The 19,668-nt window shown below is 38.0% G+C and overlaps 1 protein-coding gene across 4 annotated transcripts in view; it reads right to left on the minus strand.

Moving 5' to 3' along the window:
• INO80 (INO80 complex ATPase subunit) overlaps positions 1–19,668 on the minus strand; it is a 144,205-nt gene that overhangs the window by 59,579 nt on the left and 64,958 nt on the right. For all 4 annotated transcript variants that reach the window (XR_015252593.1, XR_015252592.1, XM_086710399.1 and 1 more), the window contains exons 18-24: positions 18,939–19,056; positions 17,925–18,010; positions 16,489–16,656; positions 16,137–16,270; positions 14,824–14,891; positions 14,034–14,127; positions 13,092–13,263 (exon numbers count right to left, since the gene is read on the minus strand). Coding sequence is in view for 2 of the 4 variants with exons in the window: in XM_086710399.1 (XP_086566525.1) it covers positions 13,092–13,263; positions 14,034–14,127; positions 14,824–14,891; positions 16,137–16,270; positions 16,489–16,656; positions 17,925–18,010; positions 18,939–19,056 (840 nt within the window). In the remaining 2 variants the exon portion in view is untranslated. The remainder of the gene's footprint in view (positions 1–13,091; positions 13,264–14,033; positions 14,128–14,823; positions 14,892–16,136; positions 16,271–16,488; positions 16,657–17,924; positions 18,011–18,938; positions 19,057–19,668) is intronic.

A 19,668-nucleotide genomic window follows, 5' to 3' on the forward strand; every position in this document is an offset into this window, starting at 1 on the left:
TTAGCAGATGAGTTTTTGAAAATGTCCTGTTTGGGGGATTCTTCTTTAATAGGCAGTCAAAGCTCTCCAAGCATTTAATAGAGAACAGTGTTTAAAACTTAAACACCACTCTTTTCAAAAACAATTCTTTATGTTTAGATCCTCTCGCATTTTTATTTTTTTACGTACTTTAAATCGCAAAATCTGAAATGCCCTTTAAGTTTGATGAGCTAGTTCACAGAGCTGTGGAGTATGTAAAGCTTCCAACACACATGATGCCTATGTAGACCATTACCATGACAAGAGTTTCACTGAAACTGATATAGGAGATGGAATCAAGACTGGTGCAGGTTTTCCCCTGCCACCCAAAAGAGACTTCCTGTGAAACCTTTCATAAGCTGAAATGGCATAAAGTCAAGAAGCAATTACCATTACTCTCTATGGAAAAATTTTTGAGCATTCCCAGGCCCAAAAAATAACCTCTCTTAATTAAGCTTTTCTGATACCTTAGAACACATCTTGCTAACAGATGCACAAAATAAATTGAGATAAAGCACAGATGCTCACAGACACAGTTCAGAGCTATGGAGGTTTGATGCTGAGTATCATTCCCGGGAAAGGAGACTGGCAGTGACACACTCTGCTCCTGTGCATACCACCTCTGTAATGTGAAATAAATGCTGAACGCTATTTCCGCTTTTTGCCCTTTTTTTGTAAAAGCAAAAATCCTTTTCCAATTTCTTTTAGTAAGTGAAACAGGTATGAATGCAGGTCTTTCTTAAAAGTGAAGTGGCATAAGCTTGAGCTTTTGAAAAGCGGGGGCCAGTCATCACTTTTAACTGGATACAGCATAAGATCCATTTTGCCCCCCCCAAAAGATGACTAAGTGCCATGTCCTTATTCTTCTAAGCAAAACAATATTAAAAAGAGAAAAGACTCATATGTGTGAGACTTGTACTCTTTAAACCCTACAAAACCAGGGGCGCCTGGGTGGCGCAGTCGGTTAAGCGTCCGACTTCAGCCAGGTCACGATCTCGCGGTCCGTGAGTTCGAGCCCGGCGTCAGGCTCTGGGCTGATGGCTCAGAGCCTGGAGCCTGTTTCAGATTCTGTGTCTCCCTCTCTCTCTGCCCTTCCCCCGTTCATGCTCTGTCTCTCTCTGTCCCAAAAATAAATAAACGTTAAAAAAAAAAAATTTAAACCCTACAAAACTGTACAAGAAAAGAGATCTGGCCAGAGCCCACAGGAGGAGGTGTGTGAGAACGAATTTATGAAAAATATGAACTAATTACTTACTATTCCTTCTTAAAATTCTCACCAGTAAAGCAGGGTGGTGCATAAAAAAAAATCAAGTGGGGGGCGCCTGGGTGGCTCAGTCGGTTAAGCGGCCAACTTTGGCTCAGGTCACGATCTCACACTCCGTGAGTTCGAGCCCCGTGTCGGGCTCTGTGCTGACCACTCAGAGCCTGGAGCCTGTTTCAGATTCCGTGTCTCCCTCTCTCTCTGACCCTCCCCCGTTCATGCTCTGTCTCTCTCTGTCTCAAAAATAAATAAACGTTAAAAAAAAAAAAAATTAAAAAAAAAAAAAATCAAGTGGAACACAGAGAACCATGCTGACTTTTGCTGCACAAGCATCACAAGAGAAAGAAATACCAGACAAGCATTCGCGTCAAGTTAGAGTTTAAAAGGCCCTAAACTTTGTTTAAAACACCCCTAAGTGTCATCTGATCTGTGTGCTTAGCCTAGTTCTTAGTTTCTTCATGTTTATATATTATCCCAAAGCCAGTATTATGAGAACGGTACTTCCTTGAACTCTGCAACACAGAATTCAAACTTAACATTCACTGCAGAGTGAGAACAAGGGTTTTACAGGCATACTGGGGGGGGGGGGGGGGGGGGAGCTTCTCACCATGTAGATTCATTCACATCCATGATGGAAAAGAAAGAGGCAAGGACTGGGTTAGACTGCTAAATGACTAAGTAGTATGGGATCTGATGTAGCTTACCAGGAACAAGATGACAACATGTAGCTAAGTCAACACTCATTATCTGTCTCCTTAGAGGAATAAGAACAAAGCCTTTACCTGGATCTGATGACAAGAAGCTATATTCAGAGGACAGGCTGCTGGAACAATAATTACTACTCTTTATAAAACAAATGAAGGCACCAAAGAGAATGAAGAATATTCTGCATTAAGAGGACAAAGCTGAATGTTGGAAAATTAATTCAAAGCTAATTTGGTAGCTCCAAAGGAATTTTATTTAAAATTATTTGAAGAGCACAAGAAAAAGAATTCTGACACGTGTTTCCAATTTTACCATTTTCCCTCCTCTTTTCTTTCAGGTCTGTCCACTTAAGAATAATCCCAAGGGTGCCTGGCTGGCTCAGTTGGTACAGCACACAACCCTTGATCTCAGGGTCATGAGTTTGAACCCCACAGTGGGCATAAAGATTACATAAGAAAAAAAAATGAATCACCCCAAAATTCACCTTTAAAATTGATCTTGAACATGGAATCTGGATTCAAGTTGCATGTTTCCTATCAAAACTTTACTGTTGTTGTTTTTAAATATTTTATTTAAGTAATCTCCACACTCAATGTGCAGCATGAACTCAAAACCCCGAGATCAAGATCACATACTTCACTGACTGAGCCAGCCAGGCACCCCACTTCCATCAAAATTAAAAAAAAAAAATTTTTTTTTAACGTTTATTTATTTTTGAGACAGAGAGAGACAGAGCATGAACGGGGGAGGGGCAGAGATAGAGGGAGACACAGAATCAGAAGCAGGCTCCAGGCTCTGAGCCATCAGCCCAGAGCCTGACGCGGGGCTCGAACTCACGGACCGCGAGATCGTGACCTGGCTGAAGTCGGACGCTCAACCGACTGAGCCACCCAGGCGCCCCTTCCATCAAAATTTTAAAACATAATTTGTGTTTACTTTGCATAGTGAAACAAAGCTATTTATTCCATTTTCTAGTACCATAAACGAAGGCAAAGCGAAGAGTTGGAAAAATATCATCTTTCCATTATGTTTACAAATAAAGTTCCATAATCAGAACTTGGCAAATCATATGAAAATGCAAGATACAGAATACACAGAGCTTGCAATAAAAAAAAATTTTGCTTACAAGGACTTAGGGCATTTGAGCTATGAATTCCTGCTGAAAATGAAAGCCAGATACCATTATGTACTTAGTATCTTCCCCAGCTGACATTTGTTGTGGCTAATAAAACTGTAGACAAGATGAGTGATACAGAGAGCAGGGAGAGATACCAACATTTTTTTTTTTTTTAATTTTCTTAACATTTATTTATTACTGAGAGAGAGAGAGAGACAGACCATGAGTGGGTAAGGGGCAGAGAGAGAGGGAGACACAGAATCTGAAGCAGGCTCCAGGCTCTGAGCCGTCAGCACAGAGCCCAATGCGGGGCTTGAACTCACAAACTGCGAGATCACGACCTGAGCCAAAGTCGGACGTTTAAAAAACTGAGCCACCCAGGCGCCCGATACCAACTTCCTTAGCAACACAATTTAAGAACTTTCGTGATGTCACATCACAGTCTGAACCCATCAATAGCCCAGGCCAAAATCTCAGAACTGGGAATACCAAAACAAACTTTATCATGAAAAAATATAAAGGCATCAGCCCAGCAGTAACAGGCTCTGGTCATTTTAAGATATGTCCACAAATTCTTTGGTATCTTTCTCTTCAAAAGGTAAAGCCTACTTTACTCTCCTTGCAGAACTCCCAAAACTAGGTCATAAAAGGCAGTGTGGCTCCTTCTTGCACTTTCTCTCTCTGAAATCACTTATCTGGGATGTGGATACTCAAGCAGCCCCATGTAAAAGTCGACACAGAAAGGAACTGAGGCCTTGAGCCAACAGCCAACACCAACTTGCTAGGCATGTAAGTGAGCTACCTTGGAAGTAGCTCCTATGGCTATAGTCGATCTTTCAAATAACTGTAACCTTAGCTGACATCTTGACTTTAACTTTCTAAGATTTTCTGAGCCAGAACCACCAACCCAAGTTGCTCCCAAGCTCCTGATCAAAAACAACTGCAGGGTGAAAATAACTGATGTACAATCAATGTACCCACTGATAAAATCAATGGATGATCAAACAAGTTACCAATCCTACCACATTTCTCAACCTCCAAGGAAATGTTATAACTCTTCACAAAATTCTATTTTAAGTACTGAAGTTAAGATCATACTTAATTTCAGGCTGGAGGACATTCCCTTAGATGAGAATACACACCAAGTTCCAAAGGAAAAACTAACACAAACACAACACACCAATACTAAGTCATTCAGGAAACATTCATTTAACTTTGTAAATGCAAGGCCCCAAACACAAGAGGGACTACTATATAAAATGTCCAAACAGCTAAATTGCATTCTCACTTGGGCAAGGAAAAGGAATGATGAAAAATAACAGGATAGAACTGCTGCTTAACAACACTTTCTTTTTTCATGTTAAGCTTAGTTTCAGAGTAAAATATTCTTTGTGGTAGAGAGTACCTTCCTATCAACTACAGAGCTCCTAACAGTATTCACTAGAGTTTTCTGCCATATAAAAAGGATACTTAACTACTTTGCATCCCCATCAATTGTCTCTCTTGCATGTTCAATCTCCCCCTTTGCTGCCTTTTTCTATTTTAGTCTTCAAATCTGAGTCTCCTCTCTCCTACAATGCAACTCTGCCTTAAACCCACATGTCCTTCCTGAAATACCTTCCTATTCTTCTTTTTGACTGTCACACTTCATTACCTACTTTCCACAATTCCTAACCAGCATCTTTCTCCCTGTAAATCCCTATGGGCTTCTGCGTTCAATCTGCACTCATAACAACAAAGACTTACTCATCTTACTCCTGTGTGTTTGCTTTACATTTAATATAGAATTTATCATTCTCTCTGGATCTTCTCTTGAACTCTGGGTTTTGGAAATGATTCCTTCACTGACAATGCTCCTCCATACTGAAATAAATCAGAATCCCTTGACCCCTGCTTCATAATCTTTTAGTTACAACCATTTCTGTTGAGTCCTTAGTACTTGATACTCACAACTTCTGTTCAACATTCTCCTTAACATGGACTCCTGTGTCCAATATTTCTTGACACCACACTCTTGAGATTAATTTTCATCAAATACCAATGACAGAGATCCCTCACTGGTGTGCTTAGTGATCTGAGTGATTAAGTGGCCTTCATGAAACTGGCTATCAGAGTACTCCCTCCCATCGCTTGATAGCAGCCACCAAAAGTTAATTTCCCCTAGGCTGTAACTGTAGCATCAAGAAAGTAAGCCAAGAAAAGGCTGAGTCTCCTAGGTTAATATCTACACCCAAGAGACTGGCATTCAAAGATTCCTACAATTTACCTTTCTGGCCCTTTCTCTCACTACTGTCTTTTATTTTAGTTCCAGTCTTTAACTTGTAATATTCTTCCTCCCACCCAGATCCGTATCACTCAAAATCCAATTAAAACAATACAATTTCTATAACGACTTTTTGTCCATTTCAATCTAAGGTGATTACCCATTCTAAACTTTACCACTAATCATCTACATCAATCTGGCAGTTAATTGTCTTCTTTCCACTCTTAAAGTGAATCATTTGTTTTGTTTTTATTTTTATTTTTTTTTAATGTTTATTTATTTTTGAGACAGAGAGAGACAGAGCATGAATGGGGGAGGGGCAGAGAGAGAGGGAGACACAGAATCAGACGCAGGCTCCAGGCTCTGAGCCATCAGCCCAGAGCCTGACTCAGGGCTCGAACTCACAAACCGCGAGATAGTGACCTGAGCTGAAGTCGGACGCTCAACCGACTGAGCCACCCAGGCGCCCCTCATTTGTGTTTTTAAAGTCCTTAAGTTTGTGTGTGTTTTTACTACATACCTGAATAATTTTTCAAACCCAAAAACAGGTTTTAACCTTGTTAACACACCTTGCTCACAGCAGGTGAGCTAACAGGGTGGTAAACAACACTGATTACATGCGATCTCTGCAGGTGTAGACAGACTAACACTGAGAGGGGGCTACTCTGAAGGTAGCCTGAATCAGCAGAAAAAAGGAGCATTAACCATTAAGCCAAGATCACATCCTACCAGTAGAGATTCATTCAATCAGTAAGTTCTTCTGACACAAATCAATGCACACTTTTCACTCAATCCAATTGGCTCGTGGTATCCTACAATTAAAAATAGCATGAAGAGAAAGAGAGAAGGGTTTGTGAAGAAAAGGGAGTATTTCCTCAAGGAAATACTGGGTCTTCCCCTCCATCACCATTCCTTACTCAATTAGGCTTCTTTTACTGTCCAAATAGTCTCCAAAAAAACTTCAAATGTAAAATTCACAATGTAAATAACAGTAACATGTTGGTACATGCATAACATTTTAAATAATATATAGGTATTGGCAAAATGCGTTAAGTCTGTTTAATTAACAGGGGGACATAATCAAAAAACATTTGGAGAACAGTGGCCTGTGTATCTACAATGCTAAAGAGTTTAAAATAAGATTTATGAGCTGATTCTAGGAGCACCTGGGTGGCTCAGTCGGTTGAGCAACTGACTTGATTTCAGCTCAGGCTGTGATCTTGTGGTCGCGACGGCCTTGAGCTGACAGCACAAAGCCTGCTTGGAATTCTCTCTGTCCCTCTCACTCTGCCCCTCCCCTGCTCATGTTCTCTCTCTCTCTCTCTCTCTCTCTCTCTCTCTCAAAATAAACATTAAACAAAAAAATAAGGTTTATGAGCTGATTCTAAAATTTACATAACAATGTAAACAAATAATAAAAAGATAACATTTACATAAAAATGCAAAGAGCCAAGATCAGCCAAAGCCAATACTGAAGAAAAACGAAGCTAGAGGATCTGTGCTACCAGTTATTAAGACTTATTATGAAGCTATAGGTTAAGAAAGAGTGGTACTGGTTTGGGGCACCTGGGTGGTTCAGTCCGTTAAGCGTCTGACTCTTGATTTTGGCTCAGGTCATGATCTCATGGTTTTGTGAGTTCGAGTCTCGCATCAGACTCTGTGCTGACAGCATGGAACCTGCTTGGGATTCTTTCTCTCTCTTTCTCTTTCTGCCCCTCCCCTACTCAAGCTGTCTCTGTTTCTCTCAAAAGTAAATAAATTAAAAAAAAAAAAAAAAAAAAAAGAGTGGTACTGGTTCAAGGATAGACAAATGGACTAATGGAACAATGACCCATATAGATACAGCCACTGATTTGGCAAAAACGATGCTGAGTGCAGTAAGGATGGTCTTTTCAAAAAATAGAGTTGGGTCAAATGAATATGGATATCTATATGTAAAAAAAAAAAAAAAAAAGATAACCTTTACCAGACTAAAAAACTACCAAAATTCCTTGTAGATTTGAATGTGAAAGGTACATCAAAAAAACTTTTGAAGAAAAACATACAGGATTATCTTCATGACCTTTGTATAGGCAAAGATTTCTTCAGCACGACACAAAAATGCTAACTATTTAACAAAAGACACTGTTGAGTTTGCAAAAGTTAGCTGCAGGGGAGAAGAAATCTGCAATACATAAAGAACTACAAGTCACTAAGAAAATACAGATACCCTAATAGAAAAATAAGCAATGTCTTGAATAAGAATTTCATAAATGAGGTTATCCAAATGGCCAATAAGCAGTAGAAAAAATACTCAATATCATTATTCATAAGAAAAATGTAATTTAAAGCCACAATGAGATACCACCACAAAGAAGAGCTAAAATGAACAAACAATAACTAATACATTTTGGCAAGGATGTGAAGCAACTAGAAACTCTCATATAATGTTAATGAGAACGAAAACACTGGTGCAATTGTTTTAGAAAATTGTTCGACATTATCTATTAAAGATGACCATATGCATACTCCATGATTTAGCAATTTGACTACTAGATATATATCCCACAAAATACATATGAATTTTCACTAAAAGTTGCATACAGTAATATTCACAAAAGGAGTTATAACAACCAAATATTTCCCTACAGTGACTCTTGTGGGGAGGTCAAGGCAGTGGAGAGGAAGAGTGAATGGAAGGAAGTAGGCACAAGAGACTTCTGGAGTAGAGTTCCAATAGTATTTTGTGAAGTAATCCAGCTGTATGTACACTTAAGATTTATGCACTTCCCCATATGCATGTTAATATCTCTAGAAGGACAGCCAAGGCAACAAAAAAGAAGACATAAAAAGTTTAATATACATACAACACCTATTACTTCTGTCTCTCTAATCCATTTGGCTTGTTATCTACTAAAGCAAAGCAAATGCTCTTTTCAGAATCAAGTTAGCTTTTCTTAGAATTGTTGAGTTCAAGAGTCACTAATTTTGTTAGAAAAAAAGTTTAACTTCCCTAATAACTTTGTTAGGGTACTGCGTGTCACTCCCAAATTTTCTTCCTCCCACTCCGACTTTTAAAGATGGACTCCACATTTATGTCAGTCTTTTTCTAATCTTTCAAAACTTTTCTTGCCCTTCCTAAGTTTGTAATTCACCATCTGAATTATAGCAAATACCTCTCACGTTATACTATTAGGACATTTACTGAAAATAGTAAACACAGTTGTAAGTCTATTTTCTGTGAAAATAAAAAATTCTGAGATTCCATAGTAAGATCCCTATTTAAATAAAGTCATCTTCCACAAGATTTGTAAATTATATCCATCGTGCCAGAAGTATTTTTTTAAACCTCAAGAACAGCAAACAAGTCATATCATGAATGAAAGGCACAAAGCACACATGATGTATTTATCCCACACAAAAGAGCCCAAGACCTTGTATTTAAAAATCAATTGATAAATTCAAACATCAGCACAATAGATAATCATTACATTTAAACCTCAATGCTGTTATCCAATATTTGATGAGCTATCTTTTGAAAAGAGACTCATTTTTGTCAATCTTTTTTTTTTTTTTTAATGGAAAACTGCCAGGATCAGAGTAGACTATGAAATTTCAAAGTATTCTTTTTCCCTAAAGTTTATTTATTTTGAGAGAGAGACAGCATGTGCATGAGCGAGGGAGAGGCAGAGATTGGGGGGGGGGGAATCCTAAGCAGGTGCCATGGTGTCACTGCAGAACCAAACGCAGGACTCAATCCCATGAACCGTGACATCATGACCTGAGCTCAAAATCAAGAGTCAGACGCTTAACTAAGCCATCCATGCGCCCCTCAAAGTGTATGTAGGTGTGTGTATGTATGCTAAAATATTATGCATCTTAAGTTTTAACTTTTATATTCTTAACTTATGAATTTTGGACATCTGTTCTAAAGGATTAGGCATCCAGGGTCCCTGGGAGGCTCAGTAGGTTGAGCATCTGACTTCAGCTGGGGTCATGATCTCAAAAATCATGAGTCTGATCTCCGTGGTGCACTCTGCGCTGACAGCTCAGAGCCTGGAGCCTGCTTCAGATTCTGTGTCTCCCTTTCTCTCTGCCCCTCCCCAACTCACGCTCTCTCTCTTTCGGTCTCTCTCTCTCTCTCAAAAATAAACATAAAATTGGGGTGCCTGGGTGGCTCGGTCATTTAAGCATCCGACTTCGGCTCAGGTCATGATCTCACGGTCCGTGAGTTCGAGCCCCGCGTTGGGCTCTGTGCTGACAGCTCAGAGCCTGGAGCCTGCTTCAGATTCTGTGTCTCCCTCTCTCTCTGCCCCTCCCCCGTTCATGCTGTCTCAAAAATAAATAAACGTTAAAAAAAATTTTTTTTTTTTAAAAACATAAAATAATTAAATAAAAATAAAAGATTAGGCGTCCTAAATTTCCTTCTCTACTCTGCTTTGCAAAACAGGCAAAACCAATGTTCTCTAGATAAATGCTTCTTGAATAAAAAAAATCTGTTCACAGAAGCCAGTGTGAGAAATAGGAAAGTAGTAGTAATAGACACATTCTAACAAAGTCATTCTTGGGGGATAGTTCCCATAATGAACTACTTTGTTCAAGTTTGAATCAGCTGGGTTCATTCAAAATTACTTATCTTTGGGGCGCTTAGGTGGCTCAGTCAGTTAAGCATCTGACTATTGATTTCAGCTCAGGTCATGATCTCATGGTTCGTGGGATCGAGCCCCACAATGGGCTCTGTGCTAACAGTGTGGAGCCTGCCTGGGATCCTGTCTCCCTCTCTTTCTCTCAAAAATAAACACTAAAAAATTTTTAATTTTAAAAACTTTTTAAAAATTACTTATCTTTATTTATATAATCTTTGAATACCAGGGATATAACAGGTACGTACCAGAATATACCAAGAGATGGACTTTGACTGCTAACTACAGGTCAGGGTAACTACACAGTGAAATGTGCATACTGCTTTCTGAGCAACATCTGGTCTTCTCTTCCATATTCAGAAAGTGAGACTCTTCATAAGCTCCAAATGTTAGTTTCTTTCTTTTCTTACGATTAAAAAGAATGATCCAGAATCTTCTACATGGTGACTCTCTTTACTTAGTCCTCTGGCTATTCTAATATTATGGAGCCGTGTAATGCTGTAGTTTTCAAACTGTGAGCAGTGAGAGTCATGATGTCATTTTTTAGTAGGTTTAACTAACGTTAAAAAAAAAACAAACGAGAAAAAAATCAGTACATTGTACATGAAGGCTAAGCATTGTTTTGTGAATACCGTTACAAAGAGTTATGTATGTGTATGTAATATTTTGTATACCTATACGCTTATCAGGTGGTGATATAAAATATTAAGAAAAAATACGGAGTTGTGGTCACACTTCAAAGGCCACAGATATAATGAGCTTTATTATATTTTTATTAATTGTTACATATGGAGTCTCAACAAAATAATTCTTAATTCAGAAGTTATGTTAACCTTTAAGGCTAGATACCACGTAAAGATAATTCTGCTTAGTTGAAAGCAGCAATTTCTTAGAATAGATCAACAAACTCTGGCAAAACAGACTGCCTGGTTGATATATCAATATATACGTGTTGGAGATAAGGATGAGACCGAAAGCAGAACGGTGTTTCTACACATAAAGAATTAGCTTTCAGCTACCTGCAACCTACTGGGGTTCAGCAAGTTAGTATACATAGTAAGCCACTATGGCAGCAAGTATCCATTTACAACATGAAATTAAAGAGGAAATGAAAGCAAATCTAACTTCAATTAGATAAACTTAAAGATTTCACTACCAATTTCCCATAAGGCATACTGCCCACATCTGAATTTCTCAGAATATACATTTTGTTTTTAAGTTTATTTATTTTGAGAGAGAAAGCACGTGTGCAGGCTCCACACTCTTAGCACAGAGCCTGACACAGAGCTTGAACTCACAAACCATGAGATCATGACCTGAACAAAAATCAAGAGTTCAATGCTTAACTGACCTAGGTGCCCCTCAGGAAATTAATTGATACAAGGACCTCAATGAACACATGCACTGAACACACTACGGTGTGTTTGAATACACATATGGGAAGGCATATGTGAGTGTTAAGTAAGATGCAAGTATCTACGTAAGAATACATAATAAACTCTTAAGAAAATGGTGCTTTCTGTACCAAAAATAAAACTAGCAACTATTTATAACTAGAGTAATAAAAAACTACCAAACGTAGGTGAAATCAGTCAATAGGAAGTTAAGCAACTCTTTATCAGACAGTATCTCACTAATAGAAGTCACCCTGCCACCACTGACTACATTATTCCAGTAGGACCGGAATCTAATTCTACTGTCTGTTTTACATTACCAGTCTTATCTCCAGAGTCCAAAAAAGCACATGGAGCAATGCTTGAGAAACCAATTGGGGAAACAGAGATCATATGGGTTCTTCAGTGTACAGGAGGCAAATACCATATTCAACCAAAGAATATCAGGCATTCAATAGCAATTAACTATAAGACTAATGACCCATTAAATTTTCTAGAGGACACAAGGATAATGCCATGCCTTCTAAACTTTTAATTCTGTTGGAGGACTGTAACATATAAATATATAAATCTCTTCTCAAAATTCTCCAGTGTTACCCATTTCATTCAAAATAAAATCCAAATCCTTGCAGTAACTGATGGTGTCCCTTATGATATGGACCTACATGTATACCCTTATGTTCTGTCACTTTCTCCCTTACTATTCTACAATGGCCAAAACAATTATATGAAAAGGTATTCAACATCATTATTTTTCATGGAAATAGAACTTAAAATCACAACAAGATCACACTGCAAATTCAACAAAATGGACTGACAATATCAGGTACAGGCAAGGATGATGAACAGTAGCACACTTCTCACATTGCTTGTGGGAGTATAAATTCCTAAAACCATTTTGAAAAATTTCTAAAACCATTTTGCTGTTTGGCAGTGGCTACTAAATCTAAACCTACATATACCTGATGATATAGCAATCTCATTCCTGGATATAAACCCCAAAGAAATGAGTGCTTACATTTATCAAAAGACATGTACAAGAATATGCATTGCACTTTTATTTACAATAGCCCCAAAATGGAAGCAACCTAAATATCCACCAACAGTAGTACAGGTTAATAAATTGTGGTCTATTCAGACAATAGAATGCTTCATGGTATTAAAAAGAAATGCTATAATACAACATGGATGAATCACACAATATTAAGGGAAAGCAGCTAGACATAAAAGTGCACATACTGGGTAATTCCATTTACATTAAGGTCAAGAACACAGGTAAAAATAACCTATGATGAAAGAATAGTTGGTTTGTTCTGAACTAGAGGTATCAAATGGAAGATGTCTGAGGCAGACTTCTGGGTGCTGGAAATGTTCTATACCTTAATCTAGGTATAATTTAGTAGTTACACAAGTGTATACACATGAATAAATTTAAAGAGTTGTATATTTAATATCTGTGCGCTTTATAATAAAATTCTATACAAAATACACACTAAATATACACATATGCATAGACACATGATACACACACACACACACACACACACACACACACACACACACCATCAATATATTAAATTATAACTCAGTACACTGCTTCCTCTGGAAATTTTGGGTTCATCAGGCCCTCACTTACTTTATTATTACTTTTAGTGATGCAAAGGAAAGGGGAGTACTAACATGGATAAGTGATGGTGAAATAATTGCTTACCTTTAACAAAGGGCAGCTGCAAAGGTTGGGAAAGGAGAGTGGAAAATTAACCCCAAGAAGGAAATCCTTGTTTCTCAGATATCTCTGCTGGCTTTCCCCTTCTGGCTCTCCCCAGGAGCGCAGCTGATGGAGCCTGTAGGAGGCTTTCAGAGACAGGAAAAGAGCTAACCATCTGAAACAAACCACAGCAGACATGCTTATTCAGTGCTCCATGGAGGTTTGAGGGTAGTTCATAGCAGCGAGGAACCTTGTCTTTCATTCACATGTCTCTTTTGTAAATCTTGAACATTTACAAACAGTTCTTTCCTTCTTTCAGATAAAGCTGTTTCGTACTTTTCTTCCATAAATTCTATCTTTGGCATGACTTGGTTTGCTACTATGAAAACTAAAATCCTCCGTAAAGCTCCTCGTTTAAAGAATATTTAACTTTATCACAAAAATTCTATTATAAAAACATCCTCATATCAGGGAAATAGTCTTTTCTAACAAGGTCACTATTTATTATGTAAATACAAAGTAATAACATTAAGTGAAAGCCATTATTCCAGAGAAAAAAAATATAGAACTAAATTTCCCAGAAGACTTAAGGTAGGCTATGCTGCAATCACTACTAACTAAAGGACTCAATGGCCATTATTTGCCCTGTGGAAGCAAATACAATATACTAAACTAACTAGAAATTAAGACGACTTAAAGACCTTCTGGTAGCATTTGGGGGAGGGGGAAGCCTAAATAATTTTTATATAAGGTATATTATGAAGTATCATGCAATTATTAAATGACCAAAGAAAATTAGAACTCCCTTATAACAATTTTTACCCTTAACAAGAAAAAAAAAAGCCTCGTTAAGATGATATAATATTAAATGTTTAATTTCACAGTCCAACCTCTCTCCCTATTTATCCCCAACTGCTCTGTCATCAAATTAAGCAAACTTCTCACCTGGCCAAAAGTCCCTGAAGCATAAGGTTTGCCATTTCTGCTGGCGATACATCGATAAAGCGAAGGAAGGAGAAACAGCTTTCTTCATTAACACCTGGAATATCAAAGGACAAAGTTAAACCCAATAGCGAGCAAGTCAACTAAAGCCTACTGAACTGCTGAGTTTTTATTTAAGAACGAAAAGATATCCAAAGGTTTTGTCTCAGCCACTACGATGTAAGTCACAGCATCATATTTTTGTATTACAATCACAAGTGGGAGAGGCAGACCTATGAGATATGGCATACAATGGGGCAGAATGGAGCTGGCTCACTGGCTACCTTTCGGCTTTTTGGTAGCTTGTCTAATTGCTTTTCTCTTTTTATCATGGCAGGAGAAAGATAAGTACAGAGCTGAAGATTCTGAACCTTTGCCTTAATACTCTAGATAATGCTCAAAGCTGAGCTGCTCCTTTCCCTTAGACTAAGCAGGAAGGAACTAAGTCACATTAATGATAGTCCTGCATTGTCTCTGTCAAGTTTCAAGGGTTTAAGAAAGTCTTTAAGAGGCAGGTAAAAAATAAAGGTGGAAGGTCAATGTAATAATTTTTTATTGCTTCCTGTTATAGCCACAAATCATAGCATCTACAGATGAAGACAACTAATTTACTTAAAGTTTATCAAGACTTCATAAATACAGACCCAGCAAGTAGGCAAAACCATTACTAGTTGCAAATCGGTCACTCAGCAAATCAAAGAGCATTCTGGCAAATCCCTGGTATATTTTCCTGCTCAAATATTAAAATACCCACCTTTTCTGTGAAAGAGAGACTGTTGGATATAGTCTGGTGCAAATGGAGAAAGAAGAACCCTTAACCACCTGTGAAGTAAAATAAAATGAATCCAAACTCATTATAAATACTGGGAAGTTAACTAGAGGTTCAAAACTAAAGAGAATCTTTTAGATTTGAAACTGCTTCTACTTTTAAGAGGTTTGTTGCCATATTACCAGACAGAAATCATGGCATAAATGTCAGAAAGTACTAAGTAATTAATATTCATATAAAAAGGTAATACAAGTTCAAAATCGTCTCATTTTATTTCAGGGAATCACAATTCAAAGCTGTAAGTTACCACATACTACACAAAACAGTGCTACAGCTCTGGTATGTTTCCCGTTTCTCCCCACCTATCTAGTTGAATAAAAAGCCTGGAGTTAACACAAAGAATTCTAAACCCAAGATGGGGTGCCTGGGTGATTCAGTCAGTTAAGCGTCCAACTTCGCCCCAGGTCATGACCTTGTGGTTTGTGAGTTTGTGAGTTTGAGCTCTGCACTGGAATCGCTGCTGTCAGCGTAGAGCCCATTTCAGATCCTCTGTCTCCCTCCCTTCTGACCCTCCTCACTCACACTCTCTCAAAAATAAACATTAAAAAAAAATTAAACCCAAGAAATGTGCCTCAACTTCAGTTTCATTAGACTAAATATTGTTGATAATTATTTTGATAATGCTGCTTATATTGTTCTTCTACAAAATGAACTTTCTAAAACCATGCTTCTTAAATGTGGATGTGCTTAAGCATCCATTGGGAGCTTGTTAAAAAATCCAGAAGCTAAGGCTACTCTCACTCACAGGTGTAGAACTGACCCATGCAAGTATTTTCTGAATAGAACTGGCATATTATATTAACAACCACTTCACCCTTACCAAATTTGTCATTGCTGATTCCGGGAGGAAGGTAAATTAATCTGAAATCCAATCAGTTTTCCCACACCAAGTGTAAAATAAAACACACAAAATAATCTCAGTACTGAGGCAGAGAACTTTGGTGACCTCTCTTGGTTCAAGTACATATTCACTCACACACACACACACACACACACGTTCCACATTCAGAAAGGCATCTCGAAGTGTCTAGAGACATTAGGTCAACCAGTTAAACCCTTGATATTGTACAGATTACTATCATAGTATCCATCAATAAATAGCTGTCCACCCTTTGCTTAAATACCTCATTGTTAGGGAACTCAAACACTCTCCAGTAAAACCCCAAAAGCACTAAGCCACAAAACCCCAACTTACAAAAACACCCTTAAGCACCCTTAATATTAGTATTTTTGCTCACCTGTCTCGTGAATGGTTGAAAACCCTGATCTGTCCATGACGGTAGATAAACTTTGAAATCTGGTATGGCTTTAGGGAAATATGAAATGGAGACCAAGTTTCTTGTCGTTCAAATAACTCTGGGTGATTACACACCTAAGAGGAAGGGAAGCGATAAGACACCACTGTCATGTACACACATCACTCTAGGAATCATGGGGAATCCCAAAGCCTGAATGTTTACCTTTATGAATATATGCTTTCTCATTTCATCTCTTTTTAACAGGCTTTGTTTATTTGGCATCAAAGTTAGAGCCTTTTTCTTGAAATGAGTTAATGAAGACAACTCCAAGGCAGCTGACCTAAAATCTTACCTTCCTAAACTGCATGACCAGATTCATGAGGCTGCTGGTGGTGGTCTGTGCTTGCTGGGTAGAGCCCATAGAAGACTGCAATAAGTCTTCAATAGAAATTTTGTTCTTGAGTGCCTGATATAGCAGCTTCTGTCGGCTGGTTAGTTGGCAATACATTAGAATCTCAATCTGAAAATCAATAAGGACATATATATATTGAAAAACTATAAGAAAATTCAGTATCAGCATAAAGTTGAAAACACATACAAGCCAGATTATGGCTGAAAATATACATACCTCTATAAACTCAGTCTCTCTCTATGAGCCTGTCATGTGGCTAATTATCCAGAAAAATATTCTTTCTTTGACACTTTTCCCTGTCACTCACTCTACATGTTGTCCCTGGGCAATCTCTTCCATTTCCAAATAGCACCAACTCTGACCACTGCAGTGACTTGCAAAAACATATTTCCAAACATCCCCAGCCCCATATTTTCTTTTTTTTAAAAAAAATTTTCTTTAACGTTTATTTATTTTTGGGACAGAGACAGACAGAGCATGAATGGGGGAGGGTCAGAGAGAGAGGGAGACACAGAATCTGAAACAGGCTCCAGGTTCTGAGTGGTCAGCACAGAGCCTGACGCGGGGCTTGAACTCACAAACCGCGAGGTCATGACCTGAGCCGAAGTCGGACGCTTAACCGACTGAGCCACCCAGGCGCCCCTTCAGCCCCATATTTTCAACTACCTACTATACTAGTACCACTCAGAGGGGGCAGGAAAAAAAAATCTTTACCATAATTTATTAAACTGATTAGCAGCATTATCATTCACTTAGCTGCCCAAAAAGAAACTTTAATCAGCTCTGATTTTTCTCTCTCTCATGCTCATGTTCTGTCATTTCCGAAGTCCCTCAACTCCAACAGGAAATTAACCTCAAATCCCCCATTCTGACCATTCCCAATGTCTTACTGCATAATCTCATCATATCTAATCTTCCTGCCTACAGTCTTTACTGGTTCTAAGAAACTTTCCATACGAATCTTGTAAGGTAATTCCAACTGCTGGATATCCTTCAACGTACATTACTGCCTATATGAAAATATTAAAAATTCTCCAGCGGCCACTAGGCAAAGAAGGTCTCCCATACTCTTAACCCTCCTGTCCCAGTCTCATCACCATGTCTTCCTATATACCTTAGCAACACTGCTCTGAATAATGTCTGCTAAACATGTTGCATATTTGAATGTTATTCTATCTTTGTTCACATTGCTCCTGTGGCCTAGCACCCTCCTTCTCACCATATTTTCCTAGTAAATGCCAATTCATTATTTCAGACCTAGCTCACATGTCATCTGTACCTTCAACTAAACATTTACCAAGGAATTTTTTTTTTGGTCCGGAACTCTAAGGTGGTTGCCTGTCAAGGCTTAAACTAATGAAGTCTTCTTTTCTTACCTTGTCAGACAATTCATTTTCCACATCTTTCTTGATTCTCCTCAGCATAAATGGCTTCAAGATCATGTGTAAGCGAGAGAGCTGATCTGAAATGCCAGGAGGCCACCAGACAAATACATTATATGGATTTAACAGAAACAAAAGAAATACCACAATCATCTCTCACTAAACTGTTCCTACACCTTTTAGCTTAAAGAAACTCTGAAAGGAGACTGAGACTTAATCTTTTCCCTAAGTGGGAAACCTAGGGGTCTGAATTTTCACAGCATCTGCCTATAGTCATTGGGGCAAATGCATTTTTCTACCATTTACTCAGACCAACAAGGAATACTTTATTTTTACTAGAATTCACCTTTAGAGTGTTTTAGGATCATTTTATCAGTAACAGAGTTCTCGTATAGGTCAAATGGAAGCTATCTGGGACTCCTAGTGTTTCCCCAAAATAACTTTTTCAAAGCATGTCAGCAAATTATCAAGTAGTAGTGTAAGAGATTACTTTAGGACTTCTCTATACTTGGTAGATTTCAGTTCATATCTATGTAATAAACACCTCATAACTCTCTTAAAAGGTATTATTCAACAAGATTAAAAGTATCGATAGATAAGGTTTAAAATGTTAACAGTAGAAACAAATCCTAACATAGAAAATAACAAAAATGACGCCTCTGTTTTTATTACAGGATAAAAGCCTTACCTCATTTCATAAAGAATATAATTCCGATATGAATTTTTCAGAATCTATATGGAAACTGAGGATTCTGTAAGCCAAAATGTGGTATTTTATGAACTCTGCCTGTTCTACCTAGTCAATAGGACAGCAGCCTCACCTGTATAACTTCTTTTGGCTCTTTTAAACATGAATAAAGCACATAATTAACTTATAAGAGAAAAAACTTTTCCTCAGATTCTTCTATGAATACTGAAAGAAAAATTCTTTGCATAGAAAAAAATATTCAATTATGTGGTTGCCTACACTGATAGAGAGAAAGAAAGAAAGTTCATAAAAGCACTCACTCTCATCAATGGCAGATTTGTTTTCGGCGTGGCTCTCAATGTCCTTGGAAAACCACTCATTAAATTCCTCATGTGAATCAAATAATGTTGGCATAATGAAATGTAGCAGGGCCCAGAGCTGGAAACAAAAGAAAAGTGAAATTAACTGTAGGACAACAAAATGACGGTGAAGATGTAATGAGGGAATGAGGGTTTGGACACAGTGAAATCTGCAGAGGTGTGTGTGTGTGTGTGTGTGTGTGTGTGTGTGTGTGTGTGTGTGTGTGTGTGTGTGTGTGTCTGTCTGTCTAGGTGCAGGTGTAAGTGTGAGTCAGTGGGCAAGAAAGAAGGCATATGTATGCACATGCCTCATCAATCAACCCTAATTCTATAAGATGCTATAGCAAAATGAGATTTTTCAATTAATTTCATACTAAAAGTCTAAAAGTGCAAGTACTGCTCAGATCTTGTAGTGGGAAAGTTTTAAATAGTCTCATGTATTTAAAAAATCCACTTCACAACTGAACACAATCTGAGGTAGCATAACTTGCTTAAAATAACTCTTAATCAGGGGTCAGTAAAAAATGGCCTATGGTTCCAACGCTGTGCCAACCACATTTTTTTCCTGCCAACTATTTTTATAAAAAGTTTTAATGGGACATAGCCATACCTATTCATTTCTGTATCATCCATGGCTGTTTTCACATTATAATGGCAAGGTTAAGTAGTTGCAACAGCAACTATATGGCCT

This window comes from Puma concolor, chromosome B3, assembly GCF_028749965.1.
Source record: "Puma concolor isolate L17-30 chromosome B3, mPumCon1.1.hap2, whole genome shotgun sequence".
NCBI lineage: Eukaryota > Metazoa > Chordata > Mammalia > Carnivora > Felidae > Puma > Puma concolor.